Source organism: Podarcis cretensis (genome assembly GCF_951804945.1).
Source record: "Podarcis cretensis genome assembly, chromosome: 12".
In the NCBI taxonomy this organism is placed as follows: Eukaryota; Metazoa; Chordata; class Lepidosauria; order Squamata; family Lacertidae; genus Podarcis; species Podarcis cretensis.
The window spans coordinates 23,498,004-23,518,142 of record NC_137181.1 but is presented as its reverse complement, the minus strand read 5'-3'; the positions used below and the strand labels follow the sequence as shown (position 1 = coordinate 23,518,142).

The 20,139-nt window shown below is 39.8% G+C and overlaps 2 protein-coding genes across 8 annotated transcripts in view; one reads left to right on the top strand and one right to left on the bottom strand.

Annotated features, from left to right (window-relative positions):
• The window catches only part of MLLT10 (MLLT10 histone lysine methyltransferase DOT1L cofactor), a 106,961-nt gene extending 89,919 nt beyond the window's left edge, over positions 1-17,042 (top strand). For 4 of the 6 annotated variants that reach the window (XM_079947831.1, XM_079947830.1, XM_079947833.1 and 1 more), the window contains 7 exons: positions 3,614-3,768; positions 5,503-5,691; positions 6,116-6,204; positions 6,320-6,675; positions 8,701-8,803; positions 10,535-10,732; positions 12,020-12,667. In XM_079947831.1, the coding sequence (XP_079803957.1) occupies positions 3,614-3,768; positions 5,503-5,691; positions 6,116-6,204; positions 6,320-6,675; positions 8,701-8,803; positions 10,535-10,732; positions 12,020-12,064 (1,135 nt within the window). In that variant the 3' untranslated portion in view covers positions 12,065-12,667. Of the gene's footprint in view, positions 1-3,613; positions 3,769-5,502; positions 5,692-6,115; positions 6,205-6,319; positions 6,676-8,700; positions 8,804-10,534; positions 10,733-12,019; positions 13,734-16,831 lie in introns of those variants that run through there. The other 2 variants (XM_079947828.1, XM_079947829.1) reach the window with 2 other exon arrangements.
• DNAJC1 (DnaJ heat shock protein family (Hsp40) member C1) overlaps positions 14,032-20,139 on the bottom strand; it is a 109,099-nt gene continuing 102,991 nt past the window's right edge. For both annotated transcript variants that reach the window (XM_079947848.1, XM_079947849.1), the window contains 3 exons: positions 16,775-16,823; positions 15,294-15,784; positions 14,032-14,247 (listed from right to left, as the gene is read on the bottom strand). In XM_079947848.1, the coding sequence (XP_079803974.1) occupies positions 14,179-14,247; positions 15,294-15,784; positions 16,775-16,823 (609 nt within the window). In that variant the 3' untranslated portion in view covers positions 14,032-14,178. The remainder of the gene's footprint in view (positions 14,248-15,293; positions 15,785-16,774; positions 16,824-20,139) is intronic.

Genomic DNA, 20,139 nt, shown 5'->3' with positions numbered 1-20,139 from the left:
TGTTAGTGGAGGCATGTCAATGTCCCATATCTAATCAGAAGTGCTGTGTCATGTACAAGAGTAAATGAACTGTAAAGTGAATGTTAGTGATCTGTGGCCTGATTTTCAAGAGCTTGCAAATCCCAAAGACTGACTGAAAATATATTCACTTCTGAAGAATCAGGCCAGTATTGTCTTAGGGACAAATCCTCAAAAGTCTTATGAAGATGGACTGTGACAGATTGCAAATTAAGCCTTTTACGTATATAGATCTATTTCCTTAAACATCTTTATCTCTGTTGGAGCTGTTTGTAGGGTTCCATTGTGCATTAGTTAGTTAAAATTAAATAAAACGGATAATGTAATGTATTTTCTTATTATTAGTGTTGCAGCATATTAAGCCTTTTGATCAATTTTTTTTTTTTTTTGGTCTGGTAAACATGTGGATTATTGGAAAACTTTTTATTTAAGTATTTTTATTAGGGTCTTGTCCCTTTTCAGAACTCTTTCATAAATAGAGGAATAACGACACAGAATACACAGAAATTCTCCTTGTTTAAGTACCATTGATTTCACTGGAATTTAGGTTTGCTTCAGGTCTTTATGGATTATGGCCTAGCACTCAACTCTTCTTCAGATATATTTGTTATTTATGGATTACATGTAATTATAACAAAGTGAAACATTATTAACATACGCTTGCAAATAAAATGCTATCTATGCTTATATGAAACAACTTGGCATATGCGCACTCCTGTAGATATAAAACACATGTTAAACATGTGTTAAGATTCTAAGTATTTCGATTTTATGAAACCCTTCAGTTTTATCCCATTCTGTTTTATAATACACTAAAAAGGGTGCAAAATTGTGTGTAAGACAACACATCTGTCTCTGACATTGTACATGAAACAATGGAAAGGGACAATGTATCTTTTAATCACACTCCACTATTTTATATATAAAAACTGCCAGTTTAGATCTAGCCAGTGACCTTTGGTAAACCTAGTGCCCTGTCTAATTGTTCGGGAAATATGCAGGTATGGGATGATCTGCTCTTTGCACCTCCCCCCCCCCAATTCCTGACATTCAAAGGGTTTAGATTTAGTGCAGTCTACTAAGCATATATGCCTGTATAATGCACAATCATTAACATAGAGCTTATGCAGATCTCCCACAATGCATCCAAATAAGTGAATGGAGGTTTGTGCAGCAGTCGACTCTGCACCATTTGAGACTATGTGCAGAAGTGCTGCTCTGGTCACATTGGCTAATAACCACAGATTAATATGTTTAATGCTGTATTTTAACCAATGTAGTATATTGCCCCACTTCTGTGATACAATTGTAGATTTAGTATACTTTGTAAGGAAGAACAATGGATTTGGTGTCATGTAATTCTTGCATTGTACTGAAGAGTATATAGCAGTTTTATATCTACTTAACCCTGTTTATGATCTTATACATTTCCATACTACAAGCTCTGAATTTTCCTTCAAATGGTGTAATTTTTGATTGGATTTAATCTTGTATGGAAGATGTTCTGCATTCAAGTAGTGCTATTAAGCATTCCATAGATATAATTTCTTATTAGAAAAAAATCATATTTCGTATAATATGTGTACTTTCATAATGTGGATTTATACAGAATTACATAATTCTTTGTGTCTTTTCTCGCCCTTAATGCTTTCTAGCATCCCATTTCACTTGACTTCAGCTCTATAGTTAGTTATCATCAAGATTTGCTGACTTAGAGGGGACCACTTACACAATTTTAGGTTATTTATTTTCTGGCTAGGATTTACCCCAGCATACCCACTTGTGAAAATGAGATTTCCGTTTGCTTATTTTAACTTGCTTTGTTCTTTAAGAACAGCTTTTAACTGTTTACAAGGGCGTAAAAATGAAGTGGAATAAAAAATTATAAGATACTTTTAAATCTGATCTTTGTCACTTGCCACTTGCTTTCCTTATTGAGTAATTTCACTGATAGTGTCCTGCAGAAGATCTAGAGTCCAACTGAATGTTAGCTGTTTATGAAATAATTCACACTTTGTGTTCATTTCCTTTTTGCCTATTTCTTCTGATTACCAGCTTTGATTTTAAACAAAATATTTCCCAATGCAGGATGTTGCTGGTGATCTTTTCAGTACAAAAAAACATACCAGGCCAGAAAACAAGACTTTTGTGGTCTTGCTTTCTGTTACTGTGTTAGTTCCCCTGCATGTTTCTCAGCAATTCGCTTAATTTCTATGTGCTTTAAACTAGATTAAGTAAATGTGAGATGAAACTATTTTTGTTACTTGGAAATAGGGGCATAGATTCATTAGTTACATGCAGTAATAGGCTGAATATTGAATTCCTGGTCAAAACAACAGAGATTATGCAATATGGCAATAGGAAGTGTTGAATCCAAAGCCCGTTAAATTCAAAGCAGCCCTGATACAGATATAAATGGTGCCGCATTAAGACAGAAGTTACATGTATTTTAAATAGTAGGTAGCTTTTTACGTGCCCTCTACTCCAGCTAAGGCAGAGTGCTGGGGGAAATGCTTTGTGCTGTCATGTTCAAGAATCTATACTTGAAAACTGTGAATGTCAGAAGGAAATTGCAATATTCTTGTAATTAAGTGGACAGGAAGTATTTGAATTCACCATCATCTTAGGTCTATATGTATTTTTAATTTTTAAGATGAATTTAAAAATGTCTGAAGTATAATTTTGATAGGAAGCTGCTGTAATGTTATCTCTTGACTCTGACACAGGAAATGCTTGGCACTCAAAAGACTCAATGAGGTCACAGTCTTCAAAGAAATTGTAATGTGCTCTCGGTTTGTGTGTGTTAATTTTTAAGAAACAAAAGTTTCCAAATTGTAAAAGTGTCTGTCACATTACATGCTGATCAGGATTTCCTGTTGTGACCTAAATTAGCTATACTGTCTACATGTGCCTTTAATTTCTTGTATGTCATATTGACTGCTGTTATACTTAAGGTTTTTCTTTAGTATAGTGACTTAATCGCTTGGTTCAGTTATACAGAGATCCTATACTACATCATACAGAAGCCTTGCCTCTTAAATAGAGATTAATAGCATGGTACATTCCTCTTTTCTTTAGCTATTCATTGGGCGAGATTCCAAAGATATTTGATGATCAAAACATAAGCCATAAGGATTTGAATGGCACAGTCATTTTCTTCCTAAAATCTCACGCAAGCGTATTTGTGCAAAATTTCATAAACTATAGAGGACCTCAGGAATTTGACAAGTATTTTATTGCCTGGCATTGTATAAAGGTGTTGCTTGTTATATACATATATATCTTCTGTAGAGCTCTTGTGGTTGATTATATCAGCAAAACATTCCATCAGCTGATGAAGTTTGCATTCATCTGGGCACTTTTAAATTAGATTATCCAAATAAGAGAAGCTTTGTATTTTGAACAGAAATTTTCTAAGAACTGTTGTCATGCTGGGGTTTTATTTTAAACCATTGTTAATGGGAGCCAGTAAGGGAACTTAAGGAATGTTGATTTGCAAGGGGTTAAGGAGCAGCTAAAGAAAGTTGCTGGGTCTTTTATGTGGGGTTCTCCTCCCTCCTCTTCCTTTTAAATATAATTTATAATCTTCCTACAGGTCGCCTGTAAGTAATTTACAGATTCGTTATGATCAGCCAGGGAATAGCAATGTGGAGCATTTGCCCCCGGTACCAGTTACTATAGAGCAACTTCTGGAGAGGCAATGGAGTGAAGGGCAGCAGTTCTTGCTAGAACAGGGCACCCCTAGTGACAGTAAGTACTTCATACTGTCTTGCCTGTTTCAAACACTGAACATTGTTAACCATGTATGGCCCCATTTATGTAATATCCAACAGAGAAATGTTTTCTGGTGAGTGTGCGTTAATTACGTTTGAACAGTGATAAACATTGCTAAAGCATAATAATGTGTTTAAACATGGTTCTGGCAGCCTCTCTCCATCTTGGAATGAAAAAATGCTTGCCTGAAATGTTGGCCAATGACATTTTGCTCCAGAACCTTGACAACGGGGGAGATCTGGTTAGTGGGTTACAGCAGATGTGGGAACATTTTAATAATAATAATAATAATAAATTATATATGTAGTCTAAATGATTGCCTGAGCCCCTTTTGAGAAGTGATTTTCTGTTTGTAAGCCAAGCATTTAAATATTTGAAATGGTAAAATTAATATTTTTAAACAATTAACAAATAAAACATTGAGCGTGCTTCCCTGGTTGTTGATAGTGAGAGAAGTGCCATCTAGTTGGTATTTTGTTTTTTTTTATGAATGGTACCCTGACAAAAATGCTAATTGTGAGGAAATTCATGCAGGGATAATCCTTTAAACATGATAGCTGGAGGACAGGTTTAGCTAAGTCTTATTGCATCTCATTTGGGCACACTGAGAGTTCCTTTGTATGTTCTTGAAGAGGAGGGATAAAAAAGCTAAATCCTTGGGAAATGACCAGATGTGCCTGTACCAGTAGACTGGCGTCTGTATTAGGCCCAGAGGTCACGTTGAACAAGTACAATTTACAATTTAAAAAGTAGCTTTTACCATGTTTTAATCGCTAAACTATCTTGCATGCAGGCTGATGCGAAAGTCCCAAAATTCACCCAAAATCCAAATTTGAGAGTCGAGAAGATGGTATTTGGCTGTGGATGTGCTTTATCTGCAGGGAGAGGGCAGAGACTGCAGGGTTCCTCCTGCTCCCTGCTGGGTGCTCTTTAGAGGGACATTGAAAACAGCTGGAGTCTGTTGATTTAAAAGCAATAAAAACAGAGTAAAAGTTTTCATTGATTACATAAATTTGCAGGTTTTTTGGCCAATGAGTCAACAAATCAGCCCCCCCCCAAAAAAAATGAAAAAGAAAACCCTACAAAACTGTTCTGTGAGAGCATAATAGCATTTAAAACTTTTGTACAACCCAAACTGAGTATCTTGTTCTTGAACAATTACTTGGCAGTGGATGCTCCTGAAGGAATCTTTCCTTTAGAAGAGTGATGGTAAACTGAAAGTGTGTGCGCTGCCATTTGTTTATGGCCATTGGTAGGGACAAATGAGAGTGAGTTACAAAATTCTTTGCGCGCTAAGCTGGGTACAGGAGTCAGACTTGGTCCTCTGAAATATGTGTCCCATATTAAGAAGCTTATGCACTTGGGGCTTCCAGAATATGTGACTGCAGAGGCATGCACACACTAAGCAGAGATGGGGATAAACAGATGTGTATGAATTGACCCCTGTAGTTCTCACCATGCCTAACTTCAAAGGGAATTTAGAGCATTTTTCACCTCTTTGCCTGTCTTTCTGATAAGGACATATCTTAAAAAGAAGTTACTAGAGAAGTAAAAAGTACTCTCTAGTAACTGATTTGCTAGTGGTGTCTTAGATTTTTTTAAAAAAAATTATTCCAAGCCGGAACAATGTATGCAGTTATTATGTTAAGAAATAGCACCTTTAATTAGAATTTTTCAGGGACTTGGATTGATTGGTCGTATTTTGGTCAGTTTTAGGTATGCTGAAGTCATTGCACCAGCTTCAAGTTGAGAACCGACGCTTAGAAGAACAGATTAAAAACCTGACTGCTAAAAAGGAACGCCTCCAGCTACTAAATGCCCAGCTTTCAGTTCCTTTCCCAACAATAACCTGCAATCCAAGTCCTTCACATCAAATACATGCATTTTCAGCTCAGGCTGGTAAGGCAACAGTAGTAGTTTTTGTTTTTAATGCAGAGCTCTGTCACAACTTCCAGAAAGCTTTTGGCCTCTTACTATTGCCTGTTAATCTGTATGAGAAGGAAGCAAATTGAATGTTTCTACTGTTTTTATTCTATATTTTGACCTGTAAAATCAGTAATTTCTGAGAACACTTTTAAAGAGACTATATGTTGGCCAGGTGAAACTTAAGAGATGAAATTAATTTAAGTACTTCTGCTGGCTGTGGATTCATATTGAACAGCAAAAAAAGCAGAAGTAGATCACTATTAGTCCATATATTTAATATAACATTAATTCACTTTTATTTAAGTGTTCCACGTTGAATTAGGTTTTATGCCTTTTGGGCGCAGAAACAGAGATTTTCTCACACTCTCGTTTGTTTGTTTTTAACTCCTGCTTTTAGCTGCTAGCACTGATTCTTTGAACAGCAGCAAGAGCCCTCATCTGGGAAGCACCTTTCTACCTGACAATTCCCTTCCCGTATTAAATCAGGTACTGTTTGTTTTCTTTTCCATGCATTCTAAGACTTCTGCTAGGTTAATAGTGCATCTCGATTATTTGCTTTTGTGTGAAGTTTGATGCAGCTGAGCCTTTGTGTTTTCACTAGGAGATCAACTCCAGTGGACAAAGCACCAGTAGCTCCTCTGCTCTTTCCACTCCCCCACCTGCTGGGCAAAGTCCAGCTCAGCAAGGCACCGGAGTCGCAGGAGTTCAACAGGTCAATGGCGTGACAGTGGGGGCACTTGCCGGCGGAATGCAAACTGTAACATCCACCATTCCTGCCGCCGTTGGTGGAATAATTGGAGCTCTGCCAGGTAACCAGCTGGCAATCAATGGAATTGTTGGGGCTTTAAATGGGGTAATTCAGACTCCTGCCACAATATCGCAGAACCCTTCTCCTCTCGCTCACGCAACTGGGCCACCAAACACAGCACATCCTCTGCCAACTACACTGAGTAGCAGGTAAGCCTTTGCTCTTGTTTGTCTTTTTGGCTCATATTTGATATCCCTCCCCCTTCCTTTTTTAAGTCTGTCTAAAATAACTGCTTTTTCTTGAAGGTACTGAGGGAAGAGCTTAAAAGAAATGCTTACTGTGTTCAAATTTCCTTTTGCATGTGAATAGGAAACTTAAGCAGTCATTCTCTCTTGCAGCAGCTGACTCCTAAAACATAGGATTAATTTCTCTGATTTTGTTTTGAGCATGGAGTGTGTGTTCATCTGTGCATGTTCTTGTTTGTTTTGTTTTTTGAACAGTCACTTCCCAGTTTAGATGCTTTCTCCCAAGTTCTCCTCTTAACCGTCTGCACTGCCACAATATGCTCTCCCTCCAGCTTAGCTTGGGGGCTTGTACTGCATGAGTTGACTGGACAACGGGATATGTGATGCAGCTATTCTATTTCCATGTCATGCTCTAAAGTTGCCATGTTCCCTGGTTAATCAGGCTGTTGAAATGGCTAGCCACAAGGGACACAATTCTGCTGACTGTGCTTGTCCTACGTTCAGTCACCTGGATTTTACACCTGGACAGACTTTGTTTTGGAAAAGTCTAGAACTAGGCTTGCATTTTGGCAGACTGCTTTCTCCTACTGTCTGCACATGCTCTAAGTATGTTCCCACTCAGTTCCTTTTTGACTGCTACAACAGTAACACCATATGAAACACTCTGTTTGGTTAGCATCAATCTCAGTGTATTGGATAACTTCATTTATCCTGTGTTTTGCACTGGCATATTTATTTTTCTTCACTGTACCTTTCTGTGCCCTTTCTGTCTTTTTCTTTAGCATATTGCTTTAAAGGCAGCCCCTTTCCATAAGTACCGTATTTTTTGCTCTATAAGACGCACCAGACCACAAGATGCACATAATTTTTGGAGGAGGAAAACAAAGAAAAAAAATGTTCTGAATCTCAGAAGCCAGAACAGCAAGAGGAATCGCTGCGCAGTGAAAGCAGCAATCCCTCTTGCTGTTCTGGCTTCTGTGATAGCTGTGCAGCCTGCATTCGCTCCATAACACACACACACACACACACACACACACACACACACACACACATTTCCCCTTACTTTTTAGGAGGGAAAAAGTGAGTCTTATAGAGCAAAAAATACGGTATCTGTCTTGCAATCGCAAGGGAAGGAACACTTTTGACTAAGCAGCAACTCTTTTGGCCTTGTTGGTCCCAGAAGGACATGTTATTGAGACCTGGGAGCAGTGCTGGTTTCTTACTAGGTGATGTTGGAGAAATGGGTGCATCCAGGTTTTGGGTTCTCCTTTCTGGAGCAAGCACTGCTGGCAGCCAGCACAAAGCCAGGGCCTCCACCACAGCTCCGCCCTGGTTTCATCAGTTGCACTTCCCATAGCTGGCAGTCCTGCTAGGTCTCTACCTACTGGTAGCACCTTGATAGTGCAGTAGAGGCACCCCTGGCACAGAAACTCTCCATGTCTGCTTCAAGTTCATGGATGGACTGTGTTGCCCATTGTAAACAGCATTCAGTGTGTTTTTTCTAGAAAGTGCAGGATGAGTGCATGTACTTTTTCAAACTTGCAAGTAAACACTAGGAAGTCATCCTTCTCTCCCACCGCTGGGTTTTTGTGCATGCAAAATGCGGGTGAGATTTAGTCCTGCATTTGGTTTTGCAAATATGCAAAAACGAAAAAGGAAAAAGAACTACTGCTAATTTGTCTTCAGAATTCAGGGGGGGGATTAAGTACTTCCCTTGTTTGGCTGCATTTATACTTGGATCTATAAATGTAATCTGAAATGACAAGAACGCTAGTTTTGTTTTTCCTAAGTTAAGATACATCAAAGTTTTAAAATAATTTTAGTGGGATGTATAATCAAATGCATCTAGGCACATGCATGTTAATCTGCATATATTTAATGTTTTAGATTTTTTTTTAACTTTTGCTGAAAGAGTGCCGTAAAAATGATCAAGGAGCTAATTCACCAGGTAAATGCATTTTCAGTTAAGAGTTTGTTGGTAATTTGCAGTGCTTCTGGACTTGGGTTTCTTCCGGAGCAACAGAGACAACTCCTGCTACATCAACAGCACCAGCAATTTCAGCAGTTACTGAATACTCAACAATTCACACCAGTGAGTCTTTTTTTATCGTCCCTTTTATTTCCAGAGTTCGGGGGCAAGTGTTGATGTTTATGTAGCTAGTTTGGGTCTTGTTCTAAATCTTGTCACAAGCTTCAAAAAGGTGCTCACAGAGAGGGACCCAGGAAAAATTATAGAACTGTTTTTAAAAGTTTCTCTAAGAGAAGCACAAAAGTCCGCTTGAGCTTTAAGCAGTTCAGAATCTTGGATGAGAAGAAGAAGTAGATGGCCAGATGCATTTTGGTGCCTGAGGTATCATCAAAAGGACTTTCGTAAACACCTAAATCGAAATGAAGTCAAACTGCTGTGTTAGCAGCACTGAAGTGACCTCCCCCGGGTGCAGGCCTGGGCAGTGTGTGTGTTTGAGTGGAGGTCCTCAGATGACAAGACCCCCCTCAGCCTCTCTGATGTGGTCCAAAGGAAAGCAGAGCAATACATTTGGCACCAGCTTGGCTGCAGGAGTTGCTGGAAGGAAGCATGCAGGGCACTATCCAACCATATCACAAAATTGCCACCTCTTTACCAAGGGCCAACCATACCTTCAATTGTACAGATGTGGATGTTGGAACAAATGTAATTCCAATAACTCACCACACAAGTCATGCATGCCTCCCATAACTCTAGAAGAGCAAAGACAGTGCACCCATGGCTTTGCCTGTCTCGTTCCTTCCAACCCGTCACTAACTATCTCCCATTTATTGGAGAAAAGAGGGCTGGCTCACTTTGCTCCACAGGAAGTGGAGTGGGCGTCAGACTGGAAGAGGAGATGGTCTCCTCAACATCTTTTGCTACTGCAGAACTGTTACGACATGCATCAACCTGGAAGGATTTCTCTTCAGCTTGAAAGATGTTTATGGCATTGGTACAAAATAAGAGGCAATGATATTCCTGAGAGATTTGTAGACATACAAACTTGCAGGCAGTGTTCTCTTTCACATGCATACATTTTTGAACGGGGTACCAGGATGTGGGGGTAGACTATAAGCACCCTGAAGCTAATCAATCATTTACATTCACAATCCAGTATCCACTGAAGACAGATACACAAGTAATGTTTTATCTTATAGCTCTTTAGAAAGGTGCTTACTAGATCCTGCCGCCTGTTAGTTCTCCAAAAGAACTTTTTTCATTTAGCTTCTGACATAAATGCTTTTGCTTTGTACATACATACTGGATTCTTAGATTGGCTTAGTCAGGAAGAAGACAGGGGCTTTCAGATATCTCTGTGGCACTACCCTTTAAAGTTTTCTCTCCCCTAGATTTGCAGTCAACAGCATGACTTTCTGCTTTTCCTGGTTCACATCTTTGTTTCTGCATCCCACTTGTCTGGTCAAAGTTGTGTTTTGGTTCTTGCAATAAATTTATTCAATGCCTGCCAGTATGCTTCATACTTAAGCAGAGATGTGAACTGGACTTCCCTGTATCAAAGCTCTGCTCTTAATTGTGGCAAAACATTAGTTCTGAGCAGGCAAGGGACCTCTCTACCAACAGCAGCTTTAAGAGGCTAGTTCTGGCTGCTCTTCTGCCTTGAAGCTGTGGAAAAGTCAACTACAGTCATTTTAAATCTAAACTACAGAAAAGTGTGTGTAAATCCTGGATAAGGGAGGAGTTACTTCACTCACAAGTTTAGTTTTCACCAGTTTTGACTACTCATTTTTCTGAATGCAAGAAGAAATGTGTTCACCCATAAAATGACTAAAACTGTCCTTCTCCGTTGTACTTGAGGAACAGCACCAGGCTCTTCTGTATCAACTAGTTCAGCAGCAACACCACCAGCCTGAAGTACAACAGTTGCAGATTTCTGGAGCAACACAGATTCCCATCAATAACTTGCTGGCAGGCAATCAGGCATCCCCACTTCATACAGCTACGAGTAACCCATTCCTTACCATTCATGGGGATAACACAGCTCAAAAAGTAACTGTAAGTATATACATGTAGTGCTCATATAAGCAAATTCAAGTGCAGGAGAAGGTCTTAACTAGGTAAAGGTTAAAAATACCAACCCCAAGGGAAATGTTTATATTAAAGATTAAATGGAGAGAGGAAATCCTGTTCAGCTACAAGTATATGACTGAAATGAGTGGCTTGAACTGTCACATCTACTTTGGCATCCAGTCCTTAGACTGCGAACCCCTCTGGTCCCTGCCTGGTAAAGCCTTCAAGCTCCCCCCTCACTAGGATAATGTTGCAGGATAATCAGCAGCTCTTCTACTTTTCCAGGGGACAGCAAGGGCATTTGCTGCTACAGTTGCACTTGTGTGTGTGCCATTGCTGAGTTTTGACCACATGCTGCTCGTTGTTGCTTTGTACTAGCCGTGGGGGTATTTTTGCGCTTTTAGCACCATCTAGTTACAATACTTTTCAATAAACTACTGGAAGACCCACAGCATAGTGAACTCTAGCACTGGAACATTAGCACAAGAGAGGAAAGAACCATCTTTCTGCGTTGGTATTGCCCATTACTGTTGTCTAGTTTTCCAAATTTATTTTTTTTTTCAGAAAAGCTGTGTATGCTGTTCCTTTGATAGGACTTGGCTCAGTAACATTACCTTCCTGTCTTAGCAATTAACCACTGCTTTTAAATAGGGCTAGCCACCAATTTTAAAGAGTTAGTAACCAATCAGCAATTACCTGATCAATTAATCAGTATTGCAAATTATTTGCATATTTCCCAAAACTCATTGAATGTGATATTTAGTGACAGAAACAAATAGGAAAGGCCGTTTTTAGTATTCCTCCCCCCCCTATTTCCTCACATACCTAACCCAAACTGTCTGTAAAGGTGCTGCTTCTCAGTTGGAACAGTAGAAGTAAATGAACAGTGAATATATCTGCATTCATTATTTCATAATGAAATGTGTGCTTTGTTTCCTAAAAATCCTGTAGATATTAATTCAAATTTTGTGTACTGTGGAGAAAACATAAACTGGCTGAATCCAGAAGCAGCTTATGAGAGCTTTTAGGTGGTGGTTTGCCCCCCCCCCCTTAGTGAGGGGAGTGCAGGCTGGAGACCAAATGTCATCCTTTTATGTCAAAAGTTTTCATTTTATGTTGCTTCTCAACCTTAGGAAGTTTTGCCATACGGAAAAACCACAAAACATCTCTCTCTTTTGATGCATTACCATTTTGTTTTATATATATATTTTTAAAAACCCTGATAATGTGACACAATTGTACGCTGGCATGACATGTTGATTTCGTCTCCAGAGACTCAATGATAAAAGTGGACCAGTTGCACCGGAAAAGAATTGACATTTGGAGAAATAAAAACATGAGAATTATGTGTCCTGCTGTGAGAGCACTTCATCAGTTTGCAAGTTGCAGACTCTCTGCAGGTATGACTCAATGCAACAAGGAGCTAACTGCACACTGGAAAAGCGAATCTACCTGAAGACATTTATTGTAAGGCTTTGACCTTGTTGCTTTTTGTTGCACTGAACCTTAACTGTTTTCTTCCAATTTCATGGAACTTTTAAAGTATTTTTGCATATTAGAGTTGTCAGTTTGGGCCATTTGTTTGACTTCTGCTGCTGAACTAGTAGCCTTTTAACATACCAGAGTGGTAATGAACAGACTGTCTGTCCCTGCCTGTTCCAGATCCATTACTTGTTTGAAGAAAGCAAGCCAAATTGCAGTATCTGCCAATGGCAAGTTGTTACTGTTTAGCTAAACACCAGTGGTTTTTTATAAAAGAGGTACCAGTCCCCCCCCCCAATAAAGAACCAGGTTTTAAACTTTTTACTCCCACCCCCAGTTAACTTTAATGGATGTTTTGCTAAAGCAAGAAGTCTCAAGTAATGACAAATGGTGGCTAATGCTCAACTGGATTTTTTTTAAGGTTGCTGGAAAAAAACAGATCAGTTCAAAGATGATAAATCTTACCAGACGAGAGGGCAACTCATGTTCTGGTAATATTTGAATTAACCCAAGTGCCTGTTGCTTACCTCTGTTGGGTTGGAATTGCTTTGTATAGCTGGGCATGCACTAAACAAGTCTTTGTGAAAGCCGTCAGTGTGCTCAACCTTGCACCAGCAGCCGTACCCCATTGATCTGCCTTTATGAGAAGTGTTTGTCACTGTAGATAGCTCAGGCAAATTGTTATCTGGGTTGCTTTCCACTAATAAATTACCAAAAAAAGAAAAGGGGGGGGGGGGGGAGAAGGAATAACACATTTCTGAGGAAAAGGTGTAAACGGGTGGAATTTTTTTTAAAAAAATATTTTCACTTTGAATAGTTGCTTTTCATGGTATGACTATGCAGTATAGCAGAACATAGATTGAGGTTGGGATTTAATGGCCACTAATCTGAATTTGTGTGAATTATTAGTGGAAAATACTCAAGTATACTTTAGACCTACACTGTGTACTTAATTGGATGAACCTATTGTTTCTGCAATATCGTTTGGTTAAACATTGCACAGTTCTTACCTCATTTCTGTAAATAAGGTTTTGTGACAGTTTTTTGTATTGTGGAAAATTCATAAGGTGGATATTTTGATTTGTAATATTTCTAATTGGTAGATTTAATTGAAAATGAAAGAATAATTTATTTTTATATGTTCATGGGAATTTTTTTAAAAAGTCACAAATCACTTTTGTAGATAATTTACTAAAGTAAATCAGTGTGGTTTAATTTGCTTAAACCACTCGTTAATATTCTGTAACAATTTGTACAAATTGTTGCTGTTTTGCTAGATGTAAAATTGCAAGTTTATATAAAGATTATGTACAAAGCTTTGGTTAATAAATTTTAATATTGTTTATGGTTGTAAACATAACCCAACTTATTTCTTCCAACTGCAGTTTTTTTATGATGTGCTTATCATTGGATTGTATTACACACATCGTTATGTGTGTGAACGAAAAGTCATGTTTTAAAGTCGGCATCTGAAGTTCCAGCTTCGCTTGATTTGCTGTATCTGGTAGGAGCCCATGCAGCACACTCTAAAAATGGCACTATTAACTAAATGTTCTATTAACTCCCCAACCTGGCACCCTCTAGATATTACTGGACCACAGCACTCGCCAAACTTGACTATTGTGACTTGAAGTCCCACAACAGTTTGAGGGCGCCATGTTGATCATCCCTCCCTGTAGAGATTTTGGACTACAGATTTTAGGGTGTTTTTAGGCCATGTTTTACTAATAGGTTTAAGTACTCGGTTCTTACATACTTACTTTTCTTGGCAAAAAAAATTCTACTGATCTTATAAGCACAAGTTTTAAAGGAAGGCATAAAATGTATTGATTTATTTTTTACTAAGGCACATGACATACTGAAATACTGAGGTACAAAAATACAAGTTACTGCATATGTTGTTTAAAATATCTCCATTTTCAGTAAGCAAAGTTCTTGAGAATGTTCATTCAGCTCTTTGCCATTTTTTTCTTTTGTATGAGTTCAACCAGCAACTTGTATCGAGTCACACATTCTTCCTGCAGGCAGAGAAGCAGAATTGAGATTAAAGGATATTTCACTTTTGTTAAATGAAAATGTATGCTAGCAATTTAAAGGGGCATTTTATGGAAAACTGACAGTGGGAAAAATATCCTAAATAGTTCATGCTATGGAATTTCTCAGTGTAAATGTGTCCATAGTGAGACAATTCCATGGGGAAAATGCATGAACAAGTTGCCATACAGTGTGATCCTAGGTCCTTGCAGAGATTTCAAGTCCACTTTTCACAGCTACCGACTCACTGCTTGTACCAACCAACACATTCACACCAATTGTTTTTGCTGTCTGTGGGCTGTCAAAGAAACTATGCAAAAAGTTCTATTTCTATCTAAAAGAAACAACCTTGCTCACATTCATGTGGCATTTTGCATAACCCTAATAAAATAAAATTCAAAATGCCAGAAACTAATATTGGGCCTCACTATGTTAACTTCAGGGAAGCGGATGGCGCTGTGGCTTAAACCACAGAGCCTAGGGCTTGGCGATCAGAAGGTTGGCGGTTCGAATCCCTGCGACAGGCTCAGTCCCTGCTCCTGCCCACCTAGCAGTTCGAAAGCACGTCAAAGTGCAAGTAGATAAATAGGTACTGCTCCGGCAGGAAGGTAAACAGTGCTTCCCCCTGGTTTGCCAGAAGCGGCTTAGTCATGCTGGCCACATGACCTGGAAGCTGTCTGCGGACAAACGCCAGCTCTCTTGGCCAACAGAGCGAAATGAGCGCCACAACCCCAGAGTCGTCCACGAATGGACCTAACTTCACTGTTTTACCAGTTTAGAAGCAATGCTATACAGAACCAGCCCAAACCTCCAAAAGCCCTGCCTTGAAAGGAGCTGCATGTTAGCAGCTACAGCATTTAGCCATATGCCACACCTCATTCTCAGCAACATTTGCTGAAAACTGAAGTGCATTCCCTCCCCCAGGTTGAACTTCTGGCAGAATCAAGGAGGCGGCTTCAGCTTTTAGCTAGTCCACCACACCACACCCAACGGCAGACTGCTTTAACCCTACACGAGAGCATGACTTCACCTTAGTTTTCCCTGGAACACATTTGGCAATCTTATCCCAGCGTTCTGCGGTTCCCTTTGGATACTGCTGTAAGGCCAGCTCCAAAAGCTTCTGTTGATTCTGAGTCCACAAGTCTTCAGAACTGCGGCATCTCTCTCTTTTTCTGGCCTCCTCGTCGCTATATTCCTCTTGATCTGCAGTGTCAAAGTCCTTCTGGCGCTTCCCCCTACATTTGTCCTCTGCTGCCTCTTTCATCACTGGGAGTGTCACTTCAGGGCTCTTTGGTATTGTTTTCCTCCTGCGGTGTCTGGCTTCAGTCAACGCAGTCTCTTGTTGATCTGCTGTTGCCATATCTATTGGTTCTGGGTCACAACTGTACTTTGACACGTCCTCCTCCAGGTCTTCCTCCTCTTTTTCCCGCTGAGTGATTATGTGATCTGACAAGTTAACACTGGCCTTGTTGGATTTGGAGTTTTGGGCCAACATTTTCAGCTCTGACAGCCTAACGATACCTGTTGGAAACAGTATCATTTTCAGCATGATTTAAGCCAGGGAAGGGGAAACTGATCCTATAGTATTCTTATTCTGCAACTGTTACCCCCCAGTAAGTAATTGTTGAGTCAACCCTTGAAAAAATTCTGATACATCTACTCAAAAATCAAGGGTTCATAAAAATAATGAATTTGGGCTTCTGTTTTTGCTTCCTCCCTTGTTTCCATGGTAGGCACACCTGAATTAAGCAATCCAGAAATAGCATCAATTAGGTATGATGCTAAAACATCTGGCATTGTTTTCTGGTTCCTTTGTTAACATGCACCTGCTACTGCACAATTTCCACTGGTTTGAAATGAATGAACTGCATTGCCCCTACTGCTAACGGTACCCTTAGTTATTCTGTGTCATTTGCACTGCTAACCACTGAAGGGTAGAGCCTCATATTATCCACTTAATAAGGGCATATATACAAGTCCCTTTCTCCCTGGATCATTTTATAGAAGAGGGAGACAGTACAGTTAAGTTTCTTGTGAGTTTCTCAAAGCTGTGGAGGAAGGATTGTGAGATTTCATTCTGCAGATATATCACTCGAACATTATGGCTTGACTTGAACACTCAACTCCCAGGTCATTGCAGGGATAAGGGATGGGAAGAGATTGCATTGCCATTTCCCAATACCATGAGTCTGGTGGGGCAAGCTGAGACCCTGCATGGCGGCAATGTTATAGCTGGAGCAGGAGTTCCTATTCTCTAAAAAAAGGTTGGCTGGTGAGATCTGACCCAAGAACTGGCCAAAATAGGGGTGGGCAGAATGCGGGCAAGTGAGGAAAGGCAAATTTTTGGAGGTTCACCTAGTTGCTGCTGGTTGCTGGAAAGAATACTGAACTACTATCTGATTCAGCAAGGCACTAATGTTTTTAAGCTTGAATGTACTCCAGTCTCACTTAACACAGATTAATTATGCTCCAAGCATCAAGAAACAAATAACAGAAGCACTAGAAACTTACCAGGAGCGCACGTAACTGAATCTTTAATCTGTTTGGTTTTCATGGTGACCTGTTTAGGAAGGAAGAGAAAGCATTTAATTTATAGATACATTTTGTAAGATGGCTTAAAAGAAGACATCAAAGAAAACTGATCAAGACAAAGAGTCCAGTGAATACCAATAACCAGAACTATTGACGGAGACCAGCTGCACATTTCCATCCCTATTCAGCTATTCTAAAAGCCCAATGTGCATGATATATAATTACAATAAATATTTTATTAAATAAACATGGGCTCTGGTGTATGTCTTGCAAGCAAAACTGTGAACAATCCTCCCAGATGAGAAGCAGAGTGGGGCAGGATTGTGGACATTGCCCTGAGCTGCTTAAAAGGAAGGATGGGGTATAAGTGTAACAAGTCGTTCAACAAACAACCACAACACACTGGCTCTCTCTATAGGCCAAAGGGCTCCAACTCCAATAAGAAAGGGAAAAGAGGAAGATTTCTTATTTCACCCAGATGATGCTCTTAACCTTGCTCTTAAAAAGGGGGACAGCATCATGATTTGCATGAAATTGTATACTGTTTTTTCAAAACAGTTAATCAGTGTTCTTTAAGATAAACTCTTATTTAAATAGAAAACAATTAACAGAAAACCTAAGACCAGCAATCAGTTTCTCTTCATGGATCACTTCCATTGTTGTTTTGCTGCCTACCTGGGCCTTTTCCATGCAGGCAGCAAATCCCCCATCAATCTGCTATTGCAACCTGAATATAAGAGATTAGTGACTGCAGAGGCAAAGCAGCATCAGTTTACATCCTCTTAGCCAAGCAAATGATATTATTTCATGTGAATGGAACCAGAGAGCTCTTTGCTGCCAGTTGAAAAACTTACAGTGAAATAACCACGTTAAAATAAACAACCAGGAGTCTGCTTTGCACAAACACCAGATTGTTTTCACAATTTTTAGCGTCCTTTTAAAAACTTTAAAAAATAATGACCATGATTCCCAAGGCACCTTTCAGAAGTGCCTTAGAAGTTTTTGGTGGTAGCTGCTGCCTGTTATGACACCAGGAAAAGCTCCCTGAGAGATCCTGGATCCATACAAACGCCAGGCGTTTTCTGCTCCTGTATTAGATTTGAGCACAATTTTCAGACTCTGGTAAGTCGCGTTGAGAGGGCTCTCAGTGGGATAACAATAGCCCAATAAATACATATTCAGATGCATGTCTGTTGCCATTCTATGCAGTTTCCAACTCAGGAGTGCTTATTTCTGACTGCATAGGTTCAACCTGTAACAATGCATAAGCTTTAACAGAAGCTCCGCGTTCCGTATCCACTACACCACACTGCCTGTGGCCATCCAGATGTGGATGGACTCCGATTCCCATCAGCCCCAGTCAGTATAGCCAGTTGTCAATGAGCTCATCTTGCTGGGGAAGCCTGAAACAAGTGAGCCATTCGTTAACCAAACCAGGGAGAGCTCACCCATTGAAGGGGGGAGTGTGTTTAGGAGGGGTGGGGGAAGAATGTTCAACTATTTCTTCTAGTAGTAAGAGGGCAAGAATGAGAGCCAAAAATCCAACAAGGGGTAAACGGGTCAAAGAACAGATGTGTGGAGGCAGACGTGGGGTGCTGGTACAGGTAACCGGGTCAGCTGGCAGGAACTCTGATTAAAGAGAACTGGAAGGCTTCCCTTTCATAATCGAAACGCTTGACAAAAACAAATCTAATTAATACCACAAGCCCAAACCAGGAAAGTAATTTAATAAATGCTGCATTATCTTTCCACTTACAAATAAAAATGTGATCCCATTATACTGATTGGTTTGAGAGGATTTTTGTTTTTGGTCTGGACTTTGTTTTGAAAGGAGAGGTGAAGCGGCTTAGACGTTACACAGTTGCTTCAAATGTTTAGATTCTGGAGACTATTTCTCACAATCAAGCTGACATGGTAAGTTGTGAGTTGAGGAGATCTAAGCTGACGGGGGGGGTGTTCTAATAAAGTGGTTACCTGACTTATTTCACACCAAGGCACTGTAAAACTACCAATCTTATTAAGATTGGGCAGGATACTTTTTTAAAAAATGCATACAAATTGAGAGAAGGTTCAGGAAAACAAAAAGGGAAAGAAAACACATCACATGACTGAACAAGAACAGGCTCCAGTGCCACTGATGAAAAATTGTTTTGGAGTAAAATACTACTTCAGAAGCTAGAGAAGCTAATTACTTACTTCTTAAAATCCGAATACACCTCATTTTAAAAATCTAACCAGCTTGGAAAAAGTAGTAGTGCAAAAAAATTTGCTCCCCATGCTGAACCTGTGCAATGAATCAGGAAAGGTTCAGGAAAGAAGGAAGGGGTACACAATGCATAGTTCATTTACGTATTTCACTACAGAAGTGGTATCGGGGGGAGGGGGAGCACTGTAGCCAACATATTCCCTAATATTCTATTTTTCTATATGCACTACTAGTAGTAACCATTTATTTATTTGTTTATCTATAAGCCATAAACAAACAAGCAACAAATCTGGCTCTCAATTTCCTGGCAGCTAACACAAATAGAGAAGAACACAAGCTAACATAATATTCCTCAACCCAACTCACTTCATGTTAACGACCTTTTTTCCTGCAGCCAAAATCAAGACTGACATTGTTCATAAAGACCTTTATATAAATAACACCATATAGTGAACAACATCCTCTTTAACCAGGGCTTTCTTCCCCAGGGGGAACTCACTGGAACTCAGTTCTGGCACCTCTCAGGTGGGCACCATTGCCATGATAAGGGAATAAGGGAGGTATTCATGGAGAATTCAGGACCTCTTTTTCCTAGAAAAACAGCACTGTCTATAACCATTTTGCAGTACAGTGTGTGCAGTTAGATTTTTTCCAATGGACTGTTTAGCCACAAGACTCACCTACCCCCCCCCAAAAAAAAACCACCCATAGTCCAGAAAAGTTTTATTATGTGATCTGCTGTCTGTAAATACGGCCTAAGATGGTGGACAGTGAGAAAAGGCCGTAGCTCAGTGACACAGCATCTGCTATGCATGCAGAAGGTTCAGTCCCCAGTATCTGCAGGTAGGGCTGGGAGAGACCCCCCGCCTGAAACCCGGGAGAGGCGCTTCTGGTCAATGTGTTTAATACAAAGGTAGAAGGATCAATGGTCTGGCTCAGTGTGTGTGTGTGTGTGTGTGTGTGTGTGTGTGTGTGTGTGTGTACGCGCACGCATACACGCATACACATATATACATATACACACACACAAAAATTATTTTTAAAATGTTAAAACCATTAGAGCATAGGCTTTTGTTGTCATGGCCAAATGGACAAAGGATAGCCATGACAGCTGAATGAGCTTCTTTACTTCCTCAGA